The sequence below is a fragment of the Pelodiscus sinensis genome, chromosome 11 (genome assembly GCF_049634645.1).
Source record: "Pelodiscus sinensis isolate JC-2024 chromosome 11, ASM4963464v1, whole genome shotgun sequence".
Classification (NCBI taxonomy): domain Eukaryota; kingdom Metazoa; phylum Chordata; order Testudines; family Trionychidae; genus Pelodiscus; species Pelodiscus sinensis.
This window is the reverse complement of record NC_134721.1, coordinates 46,252,230-46,272,517: the sequence shown is the minus strand read 5'-3', so window position 1 is coordinate 46,272,517 and position 20,288 is coordinate 46,252,230. Positions and strand designations below refer to the sequence as shown.

Sequence of the window (20,288 nt, the reverse complement as noted above, 5' to 3'; positions counted from 1 at the left end):
AGAAGAAATAGCAGCAAGTGTTTGCTATTTGGGAGCATAAGAAAACGTCACCACCCATTTCCAGATGCCAGAGTGAGACTTCGTGGTGTCAATGCTCCTCTTTGGTGCCTTATGATTTTTTTTTTTTTAAAACACCAGCGTCCCACCAGACAGCTCTGCTTCACCACTGAGTGGGCAAAGTTCTGGACTTGATGAGCCTCAGAGAATGCCATTCTCTTCCTAGGACACCTTTACTTGCCAGGTGTGCTCATGTTTCCTATAAGGGAACTACTCAGAGTACAAAGATTCCTTCCACCAGGATGGGAGGACAGGGAGGTCATTACAAAACAGTGGAGTTCCCAGAAAGGCTGCTTGCCAACTTGAAAAGGGTTTCTTCAGTCGCATTGTTCTAACTGGAAAAGACAGTCTGCTGTTTGTGTAACTGGTATTCCTCGGGGTGTATTGCGCATGCCCATTCAACAGAGGTGTGTGCACTCGCCACGTGCACTGGGGCAGTGCCTATAGGAGCCTGGGTCTCGGCGTCCCCTGGAGCAGAGCACATGCTGTGCTACATAGGGCACTCCCAGCAACAGGAACTGAGAAGGGAGGGGCCCGGGAGACTCCAGAAGAGAAGGAGGGTGGGAGGCTGAATGGACATGAGCAGAACACCTCGTCTTTTCTTCGAGTGCGTGCTCACGTCCATTCAACATTGGTGACTGCACACAGTATGTGTGGAGGCAGGTAGGAGACCCAAGAACATGCAGACTGCAGCGCAGCTCTGCCCAACGCTGGGTGGCTCCTAGCATGATGTGTGATCGCATAGTGGGCTGCGAAGGTGCACGCTGATGACCATGCTGCTGCCCGACAGATACCCTGGATTGGGACATTTGGCAGATGAAGCATGGGCCTTAGGTGAACGAGCTTTGCCCTGGTCAGGGGCCAGAATGCCCACTAGGCCATAGCACGTGCGCATGCAGGAGGGGATCCATAGGGATACCCTCTGGGATGATACTGGATGGCCTTTCATCCTATCCATGGAGGGCAGGGTCTTCACCTTTTTAAGCACAAGATCCCTAAGTGAAGTGCAATGTAAGATCTCCCTCAAACCCAAAAACCTGCCCCTTCGAGGCCCCACCCCTTCTGCAAGGACTCACCCTGCTCGCTCCATCCCCTTCTTCCCCCAACCTCACGCATACCAAGTGAGGTGCAGGCTCTTGTCTTGGGCCCAGGGGTTCGGCCTGTGGGAGGAGCTCCAGGCTTAGCCCAAAGTGGGGGACTGGGGTCCAGGAGGGGTTTCAGGGTGCAAGCTCTGGGAAGAAGTTTGGGTGCAGGGGGTCTCACGTCTGGGGCAGGAGATGGTTCAGGGCTGGGACAGGCTCAGGAAGCAGGCTCTGGCTGGGCACCATTTAACTGAGACTGCTTCTAGGTGGTGGAGCAGTGGGGTTAAGGCAGCTTACTCCTGCCCTGGCCCTGCACCACTCCTGAAAGCAGCTGGCACGTTCAGCAGTGGTGCCATGTGCTGCCCCTCACCTACAGGCCCTGAGCCCACAGCTTCTACTGGCCACAGTTCCCCACTACTGATCAATGGGAGCTGCAGGAGTGGGGTCTGCAGGCAAGGACAGCGTGTGGAGACCCCCTGCTCTGCCGTTCTCAAGGGCTGCAGAGACATGCCAGCCACTTCCATGACAAGCAATCACCACAGGGATAATTACTCCAGCCACGCCAGGCTAGGGTTAGACTCAGACTCAGACTCAATTAAATATAAGTGCAAGAGAAATGAAAATGCTGAAATGCAGACACCAGTCAAATCCGCAAAGTAACACACTTTGCAAGCAATAAACGGGGCAACAACCACCCACGTATGAGCTGGGTCAGGAGAGCAGAGGAAAGGCCAGTGTGTGTTTGTGGGAATGACAGACACACAGAGTGAGAGAGAGCTACAGAGATCTGCATTGCCAAGTTCCCTCCTTCCCCTTCTCTCTGTGTGGAGCTAGGGTACAGGAATGTGGGGAGGAGGGACACCCTGACATCAGCACCCCCCTTCTCCCTCCTATATCCTGCACAGTAGGCAGGAGGCTCCCAGGCAAAGGGCAGGAGATGAGCAGCAGTAGGGGAGGGGCAGCTGAAATGCTGGCACTGGATAGCCTCTTCGCCAAACCAGCCAGGATCACCTGTCAGGACCCAAGATCTACCAGTAGATCCCGATCCACTGCTTGGTGTAGGCCATGGACAGCTGTGTGGACTTACTGAAGGGCTTTGTTCTTTCCAGGTACAATGTTAGGGCCCTCCTGACAGCCACGCTGGTGTGATCTGCAGAATCCTGTCTGATCTTCAGGAGGACCTTGCTGATCAATGAGAAAGGGGGAAGTGTAGAGGAGACTGCCTGCACAGGGGAGAAGGCAGGCACTCCAGACCCATCCTTGAACAGAAGGTGGAGCACTTTGTGTTGCGTTGTGTTGTGGGGAGAGCCCTAGTCCTGGAAGAGCACGAGGGAGATCTCCAGATGGAGACACCACTCCTGGTGAGATGCGAGTTCTGCTCGGTCTGTAATTACGTTGCACTCCCAGGAGGTGGCATGCCTCCAGTGAGATATGGAGGAGGAGACAAATCACAGTCTGGTTGCTTCCTTGCAGGGACACAGCGTGGGCCCTGCCCTGCCTGTTGATGTAGAACGTGGATGCCACGTTGTCTGAGAGAACACAGACCACTCTGCCCTGCAGGTGAGGCAAGAACACTGCACACATCTGACTGCCTTGAGCTCTCTGACGTTTATGGGAAGGGCTGGCTCGTTCTGGGACCACTGGCCCCGAGTTTGGAGCGCTCCAAGGTAAGCTCCTGACTCCCGGTCCAAGTTCCACCGAGTGCTGGGGCTGCCTGAACAGACACCGGCAAGGAGACTGCAGGAAGTGGAGGATGTGTGTCAGCACTGTGGCTATCCTTTGAGGGGGTACCACCCTGAGGAGTACACTGATGTCAGCCAAAGCTGGAGAGGGTACATCTTGAGTTTGGCAGAAGGCATCAAGTAAGTGCAAGCTGCTATATGGCCGAGGATGCGGAGACATGCCCTTACCATCATCAGAGGGGCAAAGAACAGCAGGCAAGCAAGGTCCCACAGCACATGGAACCAGTCTTGAGGGAGGGATGCCATGGCTGCAGTAGAATCGAGCACCACGCCAATAAACTCAGTTCTCTGTACTGGAACTAACGATATTTTGTAGTTTACCAGGAGACCGGGATGATGACGTGGAGAGAAGGAGATAGATATCTTGCTGGACCTTACACTGTGAACAGCCCTTGACCAGCTAGTCATCCAGATAGGGATATACCTGGACCCCTAGATGATGCAGGTAAGCTGCCATCGCTCACATGCACTTTGTGATTACTCTGGGTGCCATAGCTAGGCTAAGAGAGAGGACTGCAAACAGAGTGGTTGTGTCCTACCTCAAACCATCTGTATCCCTCGAGGATCATGATGAGACAAACCCATCTCCCAGATCCAGCTCAGGAATAATTGATGCCAGGGTGACCATGCAAAACCTGAAGTGGACCAGATACTGATTCAAATTTCACAGCTCCAGAATAGGCCTGATGCTCCCCTTGGCATTGGGGATTAAAAAAATATCAGGAGTAGAAACCTGGCTGTGGAACTGGGCAGGCATCTTCTCAATTCCAGGTGCAGCAGTTCCACCACCTCTTGTTCGAGAAGCTGCCCATGAGAAGGATCGCTGAAGGGGGACAGGGAGGGAGGGTGGAAGGGAAAGAGGGGGGGGTGTAAGAAGCCATCGGGAGTGCACAGCCATCCTGCACCATGGCCAGCATCCAATGGTCTGATGTAATCTATGCCCAGGCTGAGAGGAAGGGGCGGCGATGGGAAGCAAAGGGACAGGGAAGAGCCAGCATGTCTGCTGTGTCATCCTCGGGCGCATCCTCAAAAGGCGCCCTTGCCAGAGAGCTTGGGCTGGCTCAACGACGGACGTGAGCCTGCCGGGGGCTGCCCGCCCTAACTTTGCAGAAAGGTTTCCTGAGCCCTTGCAGCGAGTCGCACTTTGGGTTGAGCGGGTTGAGGCTTAAACTATTTATGCTCCGGCCCTAGCACGTGGAGTTGTAAAGTCTTTAGGGTTGTGCAAAAGTCCTTGAACCCATGCAACCTGGTATCTGTCTGTTCCACAAACAGGGCCATGCAATCGAAGGGGAGTTCCTGGATCGCATTCTGGGCTTCTGGTGACAGACGCAATAGAAGTAGCCACACAGCCCTCCTTATGGAAATTGCGGACACCAAGGCGCATGGTTCAAGTAGCATGGTCCATGAACTCTCCTTTGGACACTTCAGGGAGCAACACCTTGCACTTGACCAGGGATTGCTAGGAGCTGAGGTTATATCAGGCGAATAGGGCCTGATGGTTTGCCACCTGTCCCCAGGCTAAGTCTCAACAAGGGACTAGCTAACTGTTGTCTACTATTGCTGAAGGAAAACTCTGCTCATCTCAGGAAGTAGGCTGTGCCCACGAAAATTCATGATTTTTTTTATATGTGAGTATTTATTAGGCTCTAAGGCGCCACTCATTTTTAAAGGACAACTATTTACAGTTGAATAGAGGGAATGACTAATGCTACAGCTAAGGCTGGAGTGGAGTGTTCCAAGCACCTTCACAGGCAGCAAAAAGGAACGGGGGGGGGGGGGGGGGGAGCGTGGCATGTGCACACCACTCCAGGGGGCACGGAGATCCAGGCCCCTACAGGTGCTGCTGAAGGAAAACCTTCTGGCACTGGTGCATGTGGCGAGCGCTCACAACTACGCTGAATGGACATGAGCAAGCAGTGAAGAAGAGCTGCATGCCTGTGTGGAGCTCAAATCCCGATTCGTCTCACTGACAGTAACAGTGCAGAAAAAGCTCTGGCCAGCTTTCCGAAAGGCAACCAGTCTCTTTTCTAGTCATGGCCTTTTAATGAGCCCAAGGCCAGAGGTGAGAAGAACTACCCACAAGTGCTATGATCTCACAGCTAAACCCCACGCCCCCCCCCAGCTCAGCAGGTATCCAGCAGGCTGATGTGTAGGCTGGCATAGGGTTAACTAAGACTAAGCCAGTGACCTTCAGCCAGCCTGCCTACTAGGCCAGCCTATTGCTTAGTAGCTACCCTCTCCTCTTTCCAAGAGCTGCAGGAAGCAACCCATAACAGCAGTGCTGTGCTGAGACCAAACAAGGAACTTGCAGGCCTGCCCGGAGCTGGTTATAATTAGACTGACTCATACTTCCCAGCCCTCCAGATCAGAGCTGATTACTGAGAGTTCACCGAAAGTGCCCAATTCCCTCACCCTGGCTCACTACAGAAACAGACAGACAATGACCCACTACCAAGAAACCTTATCCCAGGGACTGCAGCACTAGGGCTAGGCAGAGCCCTACCCCTCTCTTCTCCAAGCTCTCCTATGACCTCTCCCAACCAGGGACGGCTCTTCAGCCCAAGGTAGACCAGAGAGAACAGCCAGAGGTGCTCTTGAAGCTACTACTGCACTGCTCGGGGTGAATGATTCCCCTGGCCCCAGGTATGCCTAACACCAAAGCCTAGACCACCACCTGCCCACTGCTCCACCTGGCTGTTTATTCTGCACCAAACCTCTCCAAAATGCTGGCTGGGGATTCACACTCACTTTGCAACCCCTGTAGTCAGTGCCTTAGGGGGAGAACAGAATGATCTCGGCGGAGCAGAACTCACAATGGTGGGGAAATGGGGGTGCTACTCAATTCCTCTGCTCAAAACTTCAAAGCTGAATGGTGGCCTGCTCCGGCACTCCAGCTCCCTGGACTTCCCCTGGAGCTTGGGAACTAAGTGGCTGAGAACCAGGCTTTCACATGGCAGTGGTCAAGAAGAGAGCAAGCAGCATGACTCAGGCCACCAGTGCATGTCCTAGCTTCCATCTGGGCAAGTCTCATCAGCCCCACAGTGCTGCAGCCTTTAGTCACATTTCTCAAGCCCCTAAACACAGGACTCGCCCAGCACCTGACTGAGAATCCAGGTGTTCCAGGCCTGCTGGTCTGCAGCTTATCACAGCCACTCCTCAGCACCAGAACTCTTAGTGCCCATGGGACCTCCCCAGACCTCACTGCTCTGATTCAGGTTCCTTAGCACTGTGATCTGTCCCTCTGCCTCATGAGCAAACCTGCCTACAAGGAAAAGTTGGCAAGTCTAAGGTTGTGCTGCCCCCTCGCCCTCAGCTCTCTTTCGACCACTTGAATAATGGCAAACATTAATCTCTCCGGTTTCGACTAGGAAGTGGTCCAGTCCAAGCTGCCAGTGAACCTAGAAAAGCATGGGGGGCAGGGGCAGTCTTCCTTGAACCTTGCCTGGGCAGGACTCCTTTTGCCAGTAGTCGATAGCGACATCCTGATAGTCTCTCACTACCCTTCCTTAGCCTGTTCAGGTCACTTTCATGACTCCATCTCTTGCAGCTACAGCACCTGCAAGTCCTGAAGACAACAAAATCACAGCCCAAGGACAGGCAGATGTGGCTCTCTTGGGAGCCACAAGTTTGGTCATAGCTCCTCTCAGACAAGAAGAAATATCCCCAACTTTCCCCACGGGACACAGGCTAAGGAGAAGCACACACCGTGTCAAATGGGCTCAAGCACCATAGCTACAGAACAGATTCTGCACTCTCGCACCATACCAGTGGCACAATATTTTGTCCCCATGGTGTCAGAGCAGTAGGTCCAGGATTTTGGCTCTGGGAAGCTGAGGGTCACTGTCTTTCAACGATTCGTATACCCTTTGCCCTAGCATCTGGTTGCGTTACAGGTTTAATGCAGCCAAACACTGAACCAGACCAGGTCCTACAGAGGAGACCAAACTGCCCCTACTCTTCACTCTGGGATGAAGGTGCTCAAACCAGGAGAAATCAACCAAGGACTTTCCAGAAGAGGGAAATGGAAGTTTCCCCTGATCCCAACAGCCTCTCTTTCCCACGCATTGGAATCATGGCACCGCCTGTGACCCATGCATCCAACCCCACATCACAATAAGGCAGAGGCAGGCCCCGAGGGCATGGCTGCAAGGACGGGGTGGTGAGATGGGATGCAGGCTAATGCATTTCTTACCTGCACCATTTCTCCACTGGAAGCAATTACATCTGCGGGGATAAGGACTCGGAAGGAACGGCCCACCACCGCAGAGCTGTCTGGAATCCCCAGCACTGCTGGAACTGTGTCATGGAGATCTGATAGCACCGAATGCATGGAGGCCTCTAGCTGGTTTTCCCAGTCCTGTGCAACTCTGGAAGGTTCACTGGGCCAATAGCACTGAATGAAAGCCGCCTCCAGCAACAGCAGCAGCCAAGTCCTCCCCAGCACAGGGGGAACCAGTACAAATCCCACAGTCATGTTTCCTGCAGGCTCCGACACTACACCACTTGGGAAGGGAGCCCTGACAGCCTGTGTGCTGGGCCTCAGAGCAGCAACATCCTGGGAGTCTCCTGAACCTGCGGGAGAAAGAAGAGGCCATGTCAGTACTAGCTCCGCCTGTCTCAGAACACTGGACAGCAGGCGAGAAACCCACCTGCCTAATTCCTCTGCCCTCCCTCCCTCTCAGGCCTACTGTACAAATGCAAGAGGCTCATTCCCAGTGGAGAGCAAACAGCTTCAGCAGCCCCTGCTCACACTAGAGTACAGCCTCTCCACAGAAACAAGGGCCCTTCTGCCGACGGCTAGGAACACCCTGGGGTAGCAGGGGGGACTGCTGCGGAGACAGGAGCGACAATGGAACGCGGCAGTCAAACTAGCACGTGGATGAACTGGAATGCTAATATCACAGAGCATTTCCCTGAAGAACTGCACTCCAGTGTGAGCAGCCTGGGGCAGGACAACTGCTTCTGATCCCAAGGCCCGTGAGCCCCCCAAAACAACTCTCCCCAACTCTAGCTTTCAGCATTAGCAATGCATAGCCAAATTGGAAGTGGGACAACAAGCACGCACTGGACCCCTCAGCCCGCTGCCCTCCCTCTCCTGTCTGTACAGCCTCTTGCCTGCGTCAGGTGCTGTTCCCTCCTTGTTCACACAGATCTGTCTTCAGCATTTCTTATTTGGCTGCTTCTCCGGCCACTTTTGTGGTCCCTTCTCTCCCCTTTGGTGCCCCACCTCCCACGCTTACACTCCTCTTCCTTCTGAGTGCATTCCTGCTCCCGTTCCCCCCCGCAGTGCTCACAGCTCATGTCGGCCCAGAGCGATAACCACATCTCCAAGCAGCTCCCCAACCCAGGGCACTGGAGAAACTTACTGCTTTCTGCCAATAAGTTTCTCCACTGCATTTGTGTCGTGCTGCAGCTTCTGTCCTTGGGAAGCTCTAGGGAGCCTTTTCCACATAGGGGCACAAGAAAATGCAGGCCCCTCCATCTCCTGATACCAGACTGAGCAGTGCTCTATGCTGGGCCGGGGGGAGACTGCTATGGGGTAAGATTCCTTCAGGGCTCAGCAGCCGACGGGGGCTCCAGCATCTCTTTCCAAAGAAACAAGTCCAGCCACCTGCTAGCCACTCCGAGTCAAGCTGCAGGTCTCTGGCTACCAGGTCTGAGCACAGCCTGTAAGTTATGAATGAATCCACTCCAGCTGTGCCAGCCGACCTGTCAGTTCTCCTGACAGACCTGGCAAGAGGCAGTTATTACTGTAACTAGTTGAGGGGTAGCTGTGTTAGTCTGTAGCTGCAAAAACGAGGAGTCCTGTGGAACCTTAAAGATGAGGGATGTTCAAAACCATGCAGTGGGGTAACCCTGTAATCGCAGGAGACACTCTTCCATCTTACCTGGAGCCATGGATAGGGATCAATGCTGGCTCACATACTGCGCTGGCGGGACACAGCGCTAGGAGCGGAGTCAGACCCCAGCTGCAGTGACAGGGTTAGTGCCAATCCCAACAGAAGTGACTTACGTTGAACACCAGGCTCCTTTTCGGTCCTGGCCTTGAAGGACTTGCAGACACAACACTTGCTGCAGAGTGACTTAGACAAATTGGAGGATTGGGCCACAAGAACTCTGAGGAGGTTCAACAAGGACAAGTGCAGAGTCCTGCACTTGGGACGGAAGAACCCTAAGCATAGTTACAAGCTGGGGACCAACCAGTTAAGTAGCAGTTCTGCAGAAAAGGACCTGGGGGTTACAGTGGATGAGAAGCTGGATGAGTCAACAGTGTGCCCTTGTAGCCAAGAAGGATAATGGCATATTAGGTTGCATTAAGAGGATCATTGCCAGCAGATCCAGAGATGTCATTATCACCCTTTATTCGGCTCTGGTGAGGCCACATCTGGAGTATTGTGTCCAGTTCTGGGGCCCCCACTACAAAAAGGATGTGGACGCATTGGAGAGGGTCCAGCGGAGGGCAACCAAAATGATTAGGGGACTGGAGCATATGACTTATGAGGAGAGGCTGAGGGACTTGGGTCTGTTTAGTCTGCAGAAGCGAAGAGTGAGGGGGCATTTGATAGCAGCCTTCATCTTCCTGAAGGGAGGTTCCAAAGAGGATGGGGAAAGACTGTTCTCAGTAGTGACAGATGGCAGAACAAGGAGCAATGGGCTCAAGTTACAGTGTGAGAGGTCTAGGTTGGATATTAGGAAAAACTATTTCACTAGGAGGGTGGTGAAGCACTGAAATGGGTTACCTAGGGAGGTAGTGGAGTCTCCATCCCTAGAGGTGTTTAAGTCTCGGCTTGACAAAGCCCTGGCCGGGTTGATTTAGTTGGGATTGGTCCTGCCTAGAGCAGGGGGCTGGACTTGATGACCTTCTGAGGTCTTTTCCAGCTCTGTGGTTCTATGTGCCCCTGACCAAGCACCTAAGACAGCTATTATGTGGATTGCTGATGGGCACAGGCCATTTGCAGCGATGGCTGGGCTTAAAGCCTGGGGACTGGGTCACGCGCAGTCCCCTGGCTGAGACTAACGAAGCCTCGTCACTACTGCCAAGGGTAACTAGTTCAATTAGTAAATTACAGGTTCTAGAAGTTGCAGGAATGGAGCTCAAACCATGCAAGCCAAATTACTTCTGCTGCACCCCGTGGGCACCAGAGCCAATCCCCTACAGACACTACTGAGGGAAAAACTTCTGGCATCAGTGCACAGGGTGAGCACACCCCCTAATACGGCATGGCCATGAGCAAGCACTCAAACTGCAACCTCAGGGTACAGTGAAATATCCCCGTAGAGTTACTCAGGTATCACCAGAGCCCCTCTGGACCTCCTTCAGGAGCCAGGCAGTTACCCCTACCTCCCCCTCTTTCCTTTCCAGGAACAGAGCCACACACACCTGGGAGCCAGGCAGCTGCACACAGCTGAGAAATTCAACCCTTGGCTAAGAGGAGACAGCTCGAGTGAAACAAGTTGTTCAACCCCAAGAACAGGTCCAAGGAGAGGACTCATGAGCATGCTGGAGAGGGCAGAAACCTCATCCCACAAAGCCACAGCAAGAGGCATCAGTAACTGATGGGCTGGGCGGTGGGTGCACTGGCCCTTGCGCCTCTACCTGCTCCTTGTGTGGCAGGGAGACCTTGCGGGTGACTGAGCCAAAGGAGTGCTCACACATCTGTTAACCACCCTCCTGAGAGCATTCTGAAGCCCAGCCACTTCCATTAGGCACTTAACCTAGAAGGTGAATGGCTGCGGCAGGAGACTGAGCCTAGGTCTGGTAATCTGCTTACTCCACTACCTCAGCTCAGCTGGACAACGCCCACACGACCCTGAAGGCAGAAGGCGAGAGCCACTTGCAGGGCAAAAGAAAAGTGTGTGAAGCTCCTTCAGGATGCTCCCTCTCACCTAACCTCTAGTGGTTGGGTGAAGAGGGGTTAGGACAATGTCCACAGAAAGCAGCTCTGACCAGAAAGATTTCCAGCAGGAGACAAGGAGGCTGACTAGTCAGAAGACCAAGTGTTGCAACAGTCTCACTGCAAACCAGTATAGACTGGTGCTGGAGGTTTTAACCCAGGCTGAGTGCACAACAAGGTGCCTCTGCACCTTGATACCAATTTCCTAGAGAACCTGGGAGGAGAGTCAGTATTTCATGAAAGAAAATCAATAATTTACTTCCTCCAATCCACACGAGCTACTATCCTGTTCGTTCCTCCTCCTCAGGGGCCCCGAAGCAGACCACTGGGACAAGACAGGACTCAGATCTTCCCATGGCCTGCTGGACAGGAGCAGCTGCGTCTTCTCCCTGAGCGAAGAATCTGCTCCAACTCAAACTGGCTCTCTGACTAAAGCACAGGCTTCTCGGAGGGGTGGGAAGGAGGGGAATGGGCAGAGGCGTGAACATACTAATTTCTCCCCCAACTCTGAGACAAATGAAATTAAGCCTGTGATAATCCTCCTCTGTGTATAACTAAACAGATGTCCATGGTGAGGACTTACGGAAAGTCACAGGACAGTTCCCCACTATTCAATATTAAGGAGGGGGTGACAATTTCCAAGCTACACTGTAAGGAAGTTTCTTCTGCCAGGCAACCTACATTCTTCTCTATGTAATTTCATCCTGTCACTCCCAACCAGACCATGCCCACGCCCTCTCCCTGCTCACTACTGACATATTTCAAATACTTATAGGCTCGTGTCCATCCATTCCCCCCAACACACACCCCACATCTAATGTCTTAGCCAAGTTCCACATATTTAGGTCTTTAAACCTCGCCTCTTAAGTTACTCCTCTCCGCACAACACCCTTCTTTAAATTCTTTTAATCTCATTGCCATCTTTCTGGTACCAAGGCAGCCAGAACAAAACACAGCAATCCAAATTATCCTGGGCACCCATACTCCAACACACAGTGCAGAGCTATGTCCACAAACACTCCAGGTTTCTCTCAGCACTGCTTCTCTTCAGTTTTTCCTTTTACTGACTGTTTATTGCCTCTCAAATGTATTAGCTCCCCCTCCACGCCAATCCCAAAATTAATCTTACTTTGTATCCTGCCTGCATTTCCAAACTACCCTGCACTGTTCTGCCCTTACAGGTAACAAGGAATCCTTTAGACCCATGGTGTTGCTTCTCCCCCTCCATTCACTTAAAGGAAACCTATTTTACCAGCACCTGTTAGTCATTTCCCTGCTGCTCGTCATTCTGGGTTTATATTCCTACCACTACGTTTTGGCCCATTTCACAGTGTTCACAGATAAGTCAATCTGAATGAGTCTCAAGCACTTCAGTCTACTGTTATTTTAAATGGTGCAGCGTGGTGGTAGAAGCAAACCAGACATTCAAAGAGTATGCAGGCCTGGCTGGAGATGTGCTCAGGAAAACTCTCAGGCAGCATAAAGCTATAGACAGCAGACCAATCACCGCTGAAGGCCCATTTAGTTTGCTTTCCTTTTACGATTCAAACCACGGGAACCCGCTTACCGCACTCGGATCCATTCTGGTTTCACAGGCTGGAATGGGATTCCAATCCCCAGGGGGGAGCAGCAAGAATTAGATACGCATTAAGCGCACTGAGATTTGCAAGTTATTCTTTTACCCCTATGGTTGTGCATTGTTTCCCCAACATAGTGTCATTACAAGATTTGCAGGTACAGGCAAGAGCTACAGTATTTCCAGCTAGACCGCTCCTGTGCTGGTGGGCAGGTTTGACTTTGGTGCTGCTGGCATATCCAGCCATGAACAGAGAATTACATCATGGAGAAGTATGCTGTATAACTAGTTTAGCTGACTACAAACTTGGTCTCTAGGGAGAACCTCTTTCCCAGCAAAATCCTGGGATGCTGCTTTAACTTTTCTGTTTTGGTTTAACTGGTTTCATTAAGGAAGAGTGAATTGTGCACATCAGGAAATTCTCCTCCCTCCACATCCCCTAACATGAGAGATTACACCAAAAATAATTGCTGCTTTACAGGCTGCTGAGACTCCCTGAACAGTCAGTATGTACCCCCCTTGCTGATCAGACAATGCTGGTTTATGCTAGTGCTTCACCACTGATCCTGCTGAACTGACAGCTAGACCACCGCTGAGAAGGTGCTGGCCAGGCTGACCTGTGTAGCCCCCATTCTAGGTCAGAACACATTCCATCAACTAGTCAGTGAGGGGTGGAACTGCAGAATGGAAATGCCACCAGGATCTTAAAACATTGAAAAGGCAGAGCCGCAAATCAGCTGTCCTGGCTCGCACCTGGTCCCTACTCCTGTGCTTATGCTTTTTAAACTTATTAAGAGCCGCTAGGCTCGCTGATCCCTGGCTCACTCCCAGTCTCCTGCTACACCTCTGCCTCCCCTACCCCACCACACTAGCTTTTAAGCCGGCTACCGGCTCCTGCTCAGCCCCTTGCTGCCTCTCTGATAGAGGCAGAGGAACAGCGATTAGTCAAGTCACTAGTCAACTATCCAATAAGCATTTGCTCATTGGCTAGTCGACTAGTTGTTACATCCCTAGTACCTGGTCCTGCCACGAGTGTAGGGGACTGGACTAGATGACCCCTCATGGTTCCTACCAGTTCCGCCATTTAATGATGTTGCACTTTTGGGACTTCCCACATCTAATCACAGGTTAGAGCGAGCAAAGCTTGGCCCTCAAAGGAAAAGACAGAGTAGCAGTGTCAAATCTATCGCAACCGCAGCCAGGACATATCCACACACCTTCCCCAAACAGAGTAGAAAGTGCATCCAAAAGTAACGACAGCGCCAATTATCCAAGGATGAGAGACTGGAGCTCATTTCCTCAGAGCCTTTAGTGAAGGTCTCAAGCAACTCATTCTCCAACCCCCCCTCGCTTGTCACCCTGCAGCAGCCTCTAAAACACTCACAAGGACATCAGAGATTTAAAAACGGACATTAAGGTTGCAAAATGAAGCAAAGTTCAGAAATGCCAGAATTAAGGTTGACAATGCAACCTGCCACCTGCTTTCAGCAGTCTCCCCCCCCCCACCCCCGTCACAATTCACTCCCCTTCATCACCATACATCTGGCTACCCTCCTCTGCATTCAAATCAGGCTGGTTCCTTCCCCATGCTACTTGGATACCAGGTTCCAGGAACTCAGAGAGCACAAAAGATGCTCCCTGTTCTCAGCTGAGTGCCTGGTGCCAAAACAGCCCTCAGTTGCCATGAGCAGCAGCTGTGGAGAAAGTCCTGCTTAGCTCCTGTGCTCCCAGGCTGGAGAATGCCCGGTGCAGATGGAATCACTGGAGAATTTAGCTCACTTGCCACAAATCTATGAAGAACATGTGCAAACTCAGATTTTCAAATGCTTGTAACTTTGCCAAATTTGGGTGCGTTCTCACGGCGCTGGCAAAAAGCACATGCCTAACACCAGGGCAATCCAACTGCCAAATTTCAAACATGGAGGTGCTACAGCAGGGGTGGGGAACCTAAGGCCTGGGGGCCAGATGCAGACCCCCCCCCCAGCATTAGGGAGCCCACACTGGAACTCCAGCCCCCCTGCTACCCTCTATGGGGCTGGAACACACACAAAAGATCTATTAGCCTAGGCACCCTAGCCTTTGGTGTGCAAGGTGAATGTCTTTCTCCCTCTCAGTCAGGGACCACATCAGAGGTTTTGGGTTTTTTTGGTGCTTCTCACTTGTGTAAGCTCCCCCCAACTGATTTTTCTGTACGTCAGCAGCCCCGACCCTAAACAAAATTCCCCATCTTTGTGCTACAGCTTCTCCACAAAACTACTGTGTGTGTGTGTGTGTGTGTTTGTTTTTTTTTTTTAAAGCCTGGGCAAAATAAAGTACTTTCCCCCTAATTATTGGAAATGTACAAATAGTATTTGCTGAAACTTAAATGGAGCCAGTGAAAGACACCCCAAAAAAATTCCAGACCCAACAGTTAAAATTAAGTCAAGTTGGAAGCAAATGAAAGCAACAAGGTCTTAAGTAAGAAGTGCTAGACAAACTTAACCGCAAGCAGTGCTTCCCAGGTCTGCCGCTAATGCAAACTGCCATCCCAAGATAGAACATCGGTATCTGTTTCAGTAACTGAGCCAGGAGACCCACTAATAGTCAGACCAGCGTCTAATTTTGGACTCTCCAGGATTTAACCCCATGGTCACCAACCGGTCGATTGGGATGGCTTGACCAGTCAATTGGGAGACGTTGGGCCCCCCCCTCCCCCCCAAGAAACCCCACTGATGCTACCTCCAGCAACAATGGAGGTAGCGCCAGCTTCCTGCGGGCTGGGAGTGGGGCAGTTCCGCAGCTGCGCGCCACTTCCAGGGTTTTAGGAAGTGCGCAGGCTGCTCCCCCCTCCCCAAACACCCAGCGCGGTACCTGAAAGGCCAGGTCTGCGGCACACTGGGGACCTCCTTCTGCCTGATACCTTCCTGTGGGTGGAGAGGAGGGCGGGAGGAAGCGTGCGCTGGAGCCTTCCTTCCCCCTGCTGCCTTCCTGAGGGGCGCGGGGTAGGTGTCCCCCGACTGATTTTTCTGTGGGTCAGTGACCCCTGACTCAGAACAGGTTCCCCGCCCCTCTCAGAAATAAAGACAATAAAGAAACTTTGTGTTTGACATATTTTATTTAAAAATGAAGCCTGGCCAACAAGCCCCCATCTGGCCACAGCATCATAACACTCCTGCACCACCACCCCCAAAGCTGAGCCTATCATACACTGGAACCCCCTGTCCTGAGCCTTCCATCCCCAAACTCCTGCATCCCCACATCCTCAATCTTCTGCCACAACACTCTTGCAGTGTGTGTATGGTGCAGATCTGTATCTTGAGCCCATCATACTCCCAACCTCCCTGCCCTGAACTCCTCATGCACCTAAACCCAAACTCCTGCACCCCCACATCCACAAGCCTGTGGCTTGCTCAGCTCCCAAACCCTCCACCTGACCCCAACACTCCCCAGCCTGGAACCCCCTCCCCAAGCCAGCATCCCCTTCTCCACATCCTCCTGCATCCAAATTCCCTCCAGAGCTTGCACCTCTCACCCCTTCCCACACCCAAATCCCTCATTCCCACCCCAGAGCCTGCACATCCTGTCTCAACCCAGTGTTAGACTGCAGGAGTGTTGCGGTTCCCCCGACACTGCACCCCCGTAGCAGCAAGAACAGGTTCCGCCAGCAGTAGAATAGGGAGGGTTTATTGCTTCTCCAAGATACAGCACAGCATAGACGTGGTGTGATTACAGGATTCGGGGCCAGGATGTTTCAGACCCCTTGGGTTAGGGCCCATCACCCCTAACCCTTAGCCCTAGCAACCTCAGTCTGTCTCCCTCATGGTTCCAGCCCCAGACTGACCCTTCCTGTGAACAGTCACTTCCCTAGTTCTCTTGCTTTGTCTAAGTGACCTAGGCAGCCCCCCGCTGGGCAGTACTCACAGGCAGAGGCCAGTCTGGGTCATTCACAGCCCAAGCACAGCAACCAGCCATGTACTGACACTGCATCACAACATGTGAGTGAGTCAGTGGGAATCACATCCCTGCGCAGGGGGACACAGCACCCCCACTAGGCCACATCTGGAAAAACGTTTCCGCTTTTTTTAGCAGACGAGCAAACATGGAATAAGGGGGCTTGTGAAAGAAGGGGGTTTTCTGACACTTGGCCCAGTCTAGACGGCCAAATGTTGGAAGAACCTCTTCCGACAGAAGGATCGGAAAAACCGGCAGCATAGCCGTGCCTGAGAGCGTGCAAGGCAGGGTCTGTAACCTTTTGAAGTACACAATCACTTCCTGAATGTAAATGCAATCCAAGATCTCCCTCAAACCCAAATACTCGGGCCCCGCCTCCTCGTGCCCCTTCTCCGAGGCCCCGCCCTGGCTTACTCCACCCTCCTTCCCTCACTTTCACCAGGCAGGGCCAGCGGGCTGGGGGGCGGGCTCTGGCCTTGGATTAAGGGGCTCTGAGCTGAGCTTGGGAGGCAGCAGAGGTGCCGGCAGGGGTTCTACGTACAGGCTCTGTGAGGGCATTTGGATGTCAAGGTGCTTGAGGCTAGGGCAGGGACTTGGAGGGGGTTCATGACTGGGGCAGGGGTTCAGGGTCCGGGCACTGCTGACCTCAGGTGGCTCCTGGGGGGGGGGGTGCAGTGGGGCTAAGATAAGCTCACCCCTGCCCTGGCCCTGCACCACTCTCAAAAGCAGCCAGCAACCTCCATCCCAAGTCCTGCTGTGCCCCATCTCTGCTCTGTGGAGACAGGTTAGAGGATGTGAGAGGGGGCACCTTGACATCAGCACCCCTTCCTCCTCCTCCCCTGCCCTGCACAGAAAGCTGAGGCTCCTGAGGGGATAGCTCCAAGGCAAAGGGCAGGAGATGCGCAACAGTCGGGGGGAGTGGGGGGGGGGGGCGGGTGAGGCAGCTGAAGTGCTAGGCTTGACAACGTCTTGGCCAAACCCGTCAGGATCACCTGTCAGAGGCTCCAAGATCTACCAGCAGATCCAGATCTACTGGTTGGTGACCACTGGTAAAGGGCTGGGAATAGCAAGTGATGGAGGGGATCAGAGAGGGCGGGGCCTCAAGGAAGGGGTGAGGTCTTGGGGAAGGGATGGGGTAGATCTTGGCTTGTCCTGACATTTAAAAAGTGATCTTGGGTATAAAACGGTTGGAGACCACTGGTTTAACCCATTAGACAGCATGGTCTAGTTCCATCCACATTAACGTAACTAGGCCTCCTGACCACAGTGGGGCCTTAGAGGGAGCACAAAGTGGTTAAGAATAGGATTGAAAAGTTTACCAATTCCAATTATTTCCTTACCATTGCAGGAGCCTTGGACACTGGTGTACTCTGAGCCTTCCTGCCCCCTGCTCCTGTGGTCCGTAACACTATGGGCTCAGCTCAGTCGTTGGGTGTAGCATGCAAGATCTGGGTACAGTATTGGTGGCATGCGATGTTGAGGTCACACTAGGAGACCTGGTGGTCCCTTCTGGTTTTCAACTCTAACTTACTAGCAGAGCCATCCCATCCATAGAATGGCTCAGGACGACTGCCCAAGACTATGGACAGGCTTGGTGGGGTGGAAGCAGGGGTCACCCCACACCCCTTCACCGCAGCAACGGAAGCCAGAATCATTGGCAATCTGCTCCCCACCCCATCCGCTCTCAGCCTGCTGCGTGCAGCTTATCCATGGCAGCAGGAATTAGAACCCCCTGGTCCCTGGGCGTTCCGCTTTCTGCCATCACGGAGAAGAGAGGCCCAGTGGGACGGGAGGACAGCATGGCAGAGTCCAGCAGACTGCTCTGGTTCCCGCCACCATGGCAAGTGCAGGTGGGCGGGGGGACAATCCCTGCCGCTGCTTGGCAAATACCCCTCCCCCCACTTTATGTCACATGGCGGAGAGAGCAAGGGGGCAGAACGGGCAGAAAGGGACACAGTTGGGGTGGAACAAAGGCAGAGCTTGGGAGAAGGGATGGCGCGGGGGGGCCTGCAGTGAGTGCTGGCCCTGAACCTGCGCCCCCCAAAGGATGGCCCTGCTTACTAGTCAGAAGAGCTAAAATATAACTCCAATTTGTAAACTCTAGGGAGCAATCAGCACCCTGGGGAGAGGTCTAGATTCCAACCCATGCTCGCTTGGCAGCTCTAGCTCAAGCTAGTCCACTTCCCAGCACCCATTTGGCCACCTGCCCCAGCAGCAGTACAGTGAACCTGATGATTGCGCAGTGACCACAGCAGGTGTGAAACTGAGCAGGTTTGTCAATTTCCTTCTGCTGCTGATTAACAACTCTGAGCAAAGTCAGGAACTGAATGAATAGGGGGGTACCAGGGCAATGGACGGTAAGAGTGTCTTTACTTTTAAAACTGCAGCCCAACTGTGCTCCATAGACACTCGGCAGCGGCTCTGAACAGAGATCCGAGAGCAGACTCAAGGACAGTGATGCATAAGTGATGCAAAACTTGAAAAGCTCTTGGCAACCTTAAGGGCTATAAACTCTCTTAATTTTTGTAGGGTCATCATCTCAAATCAGGGCCCTGAAAATGTTTTTGATCTGCTGCTGTGGTTAGTTATACTTGCCATCTTTTGTCATATTAGGGATGCGAACGGATAGCCAGCCAAGTGTAAGCATCACCCAGAAGCAGCCTGCCATGGATGGAGGGCTACTCCAGCCGGGAGCGGGAGCAGGGGGATGGGAGGGAGCCAGCAGCCAGGATGGAGCAGCCCCCACCTGCGGTCACTCCAACCTTGCTATGGTTAGCAGGAGGCCACTTCCACCCAGTGAGCTAGAATGACCCCACCTCTGCCTGCCCCCATTCCATCAATTAACCTTAACCGGTTAACTGAGTAACCTAGTTTATGTGCTGCACTTGACAGCACTGTGCTTATTTAGGTTTAATTGCTTCCCTGGTGCATGGGAAAGTCAGTCTCCTCTGTTTGAGGGGGTCTTCCACACAGCAACAAATGAGGGAGCTTGGGTTTGATTTTTAAGAAAAATATGTTTGCAGAACCACAAAAATTGGTAGAGGTGTAGTGACCAAAACAACCTTGAACTGTTTTTTAAAAGCTGACTAAATTCCAAGTTGGTCAGTTCTACAGACATCGATGGCTTTCAAAAGACAAGTATCAGAGGGGTAGTAGCCGTGTTAGTCTGAATCTGCAAGAATTCTACTGGAATTTCCACTACATGCATCTGACAAAGTGCCCACGAAAGCTTATGCTCCAACACATCTGGTAGTCTATAAGGTGCCACAAGACTTCTCGTTGTTCTTTCAGAAGACAGCCAAGTTTTCCTTCCAATACTGTTGGCAGAACTCAGAAGGGACTGAGGATGTTAAAAATCATGTCGTGCAGTTACATGTGTTGTGGACTCTGCAATATAAAGCTTAGCTTCATTCTGCAGAGCCCGCAATGAAGCTGCCCTGGGAGAAGGGCTGCTAGCCCCTGCCGGCTCAGCTCTCTGGGAATGGAGCTAGCAGCTCTTGCTCACTGGGCTCTCCGGGAGGAGGCTTTGCTGCCCTGCTGCAGTGAAGCAACCTCCCTGGGAGCCAATTGAGTTTAACCAATAGCATTAACTGATCATAAGCATCAGCTTATCAATTAATCGATTAAATGCTAGCATACCTAGAAGGGACTTGCTCTATTACAGTGTCCAGTGAGGCCGAAGTGGCCTCTCCATGCTCCCAGAAACTCATCTAAAGAAGGGTTCTTCTAATCACAACTGCAAGTCTGTGACTCAATTGGGCTTGTCCTAGAAGTTCAATTTTACAGGGTTTCTTTTATTTAGGTCTAGTACCAGCAAGTAAGTCAGAGCGGACACACAGGGCTGCAATAAAGTTTCCAATGTCACTTGTCCTTTAGTTTTCTTCCACTTCTAAGAGGGCCCCAAACCCAGTGAAGAATGTTTTGGGGGTTTCTACAACAGATGAAGGCAAAATGGACAGGACAGGCTGGGTCTCAAGCCCCCAAAGAACTTGTGCCAAAACAGGGG

The 20,288-nt window shown here is 52.5% G+C and overlaps 1 protein-coding gene across 4 annotated transcripts in view; it reads right to left on the bottom strand.

Annotated features, from left to right (window-relative positions):
* Nucleotides 1–20,288, bottom strand: part of DAG1 (dystroglycan 1) — an 83,718-nt gene that overhangs the window by 19,231 nt on the left and 44,199 nt on the right. For all 4 annotated transcript variants that reach the window (XM_075939587.1, XM_075939586.1, XM_006120727.4 and 1 more), the window contains exon 2: nt 7,074–7,453. In XM_075939587.1, coding sequence (XP_075795702.1) covers nt 7,074–7,355 — 282 coding nt within the window. In that variant the 5' untranslated portion in view covers nt 7,356–7,453. The remainder of the gene's footprint in view (nt 1–7,073; nt 7,454–20,288) is intronic.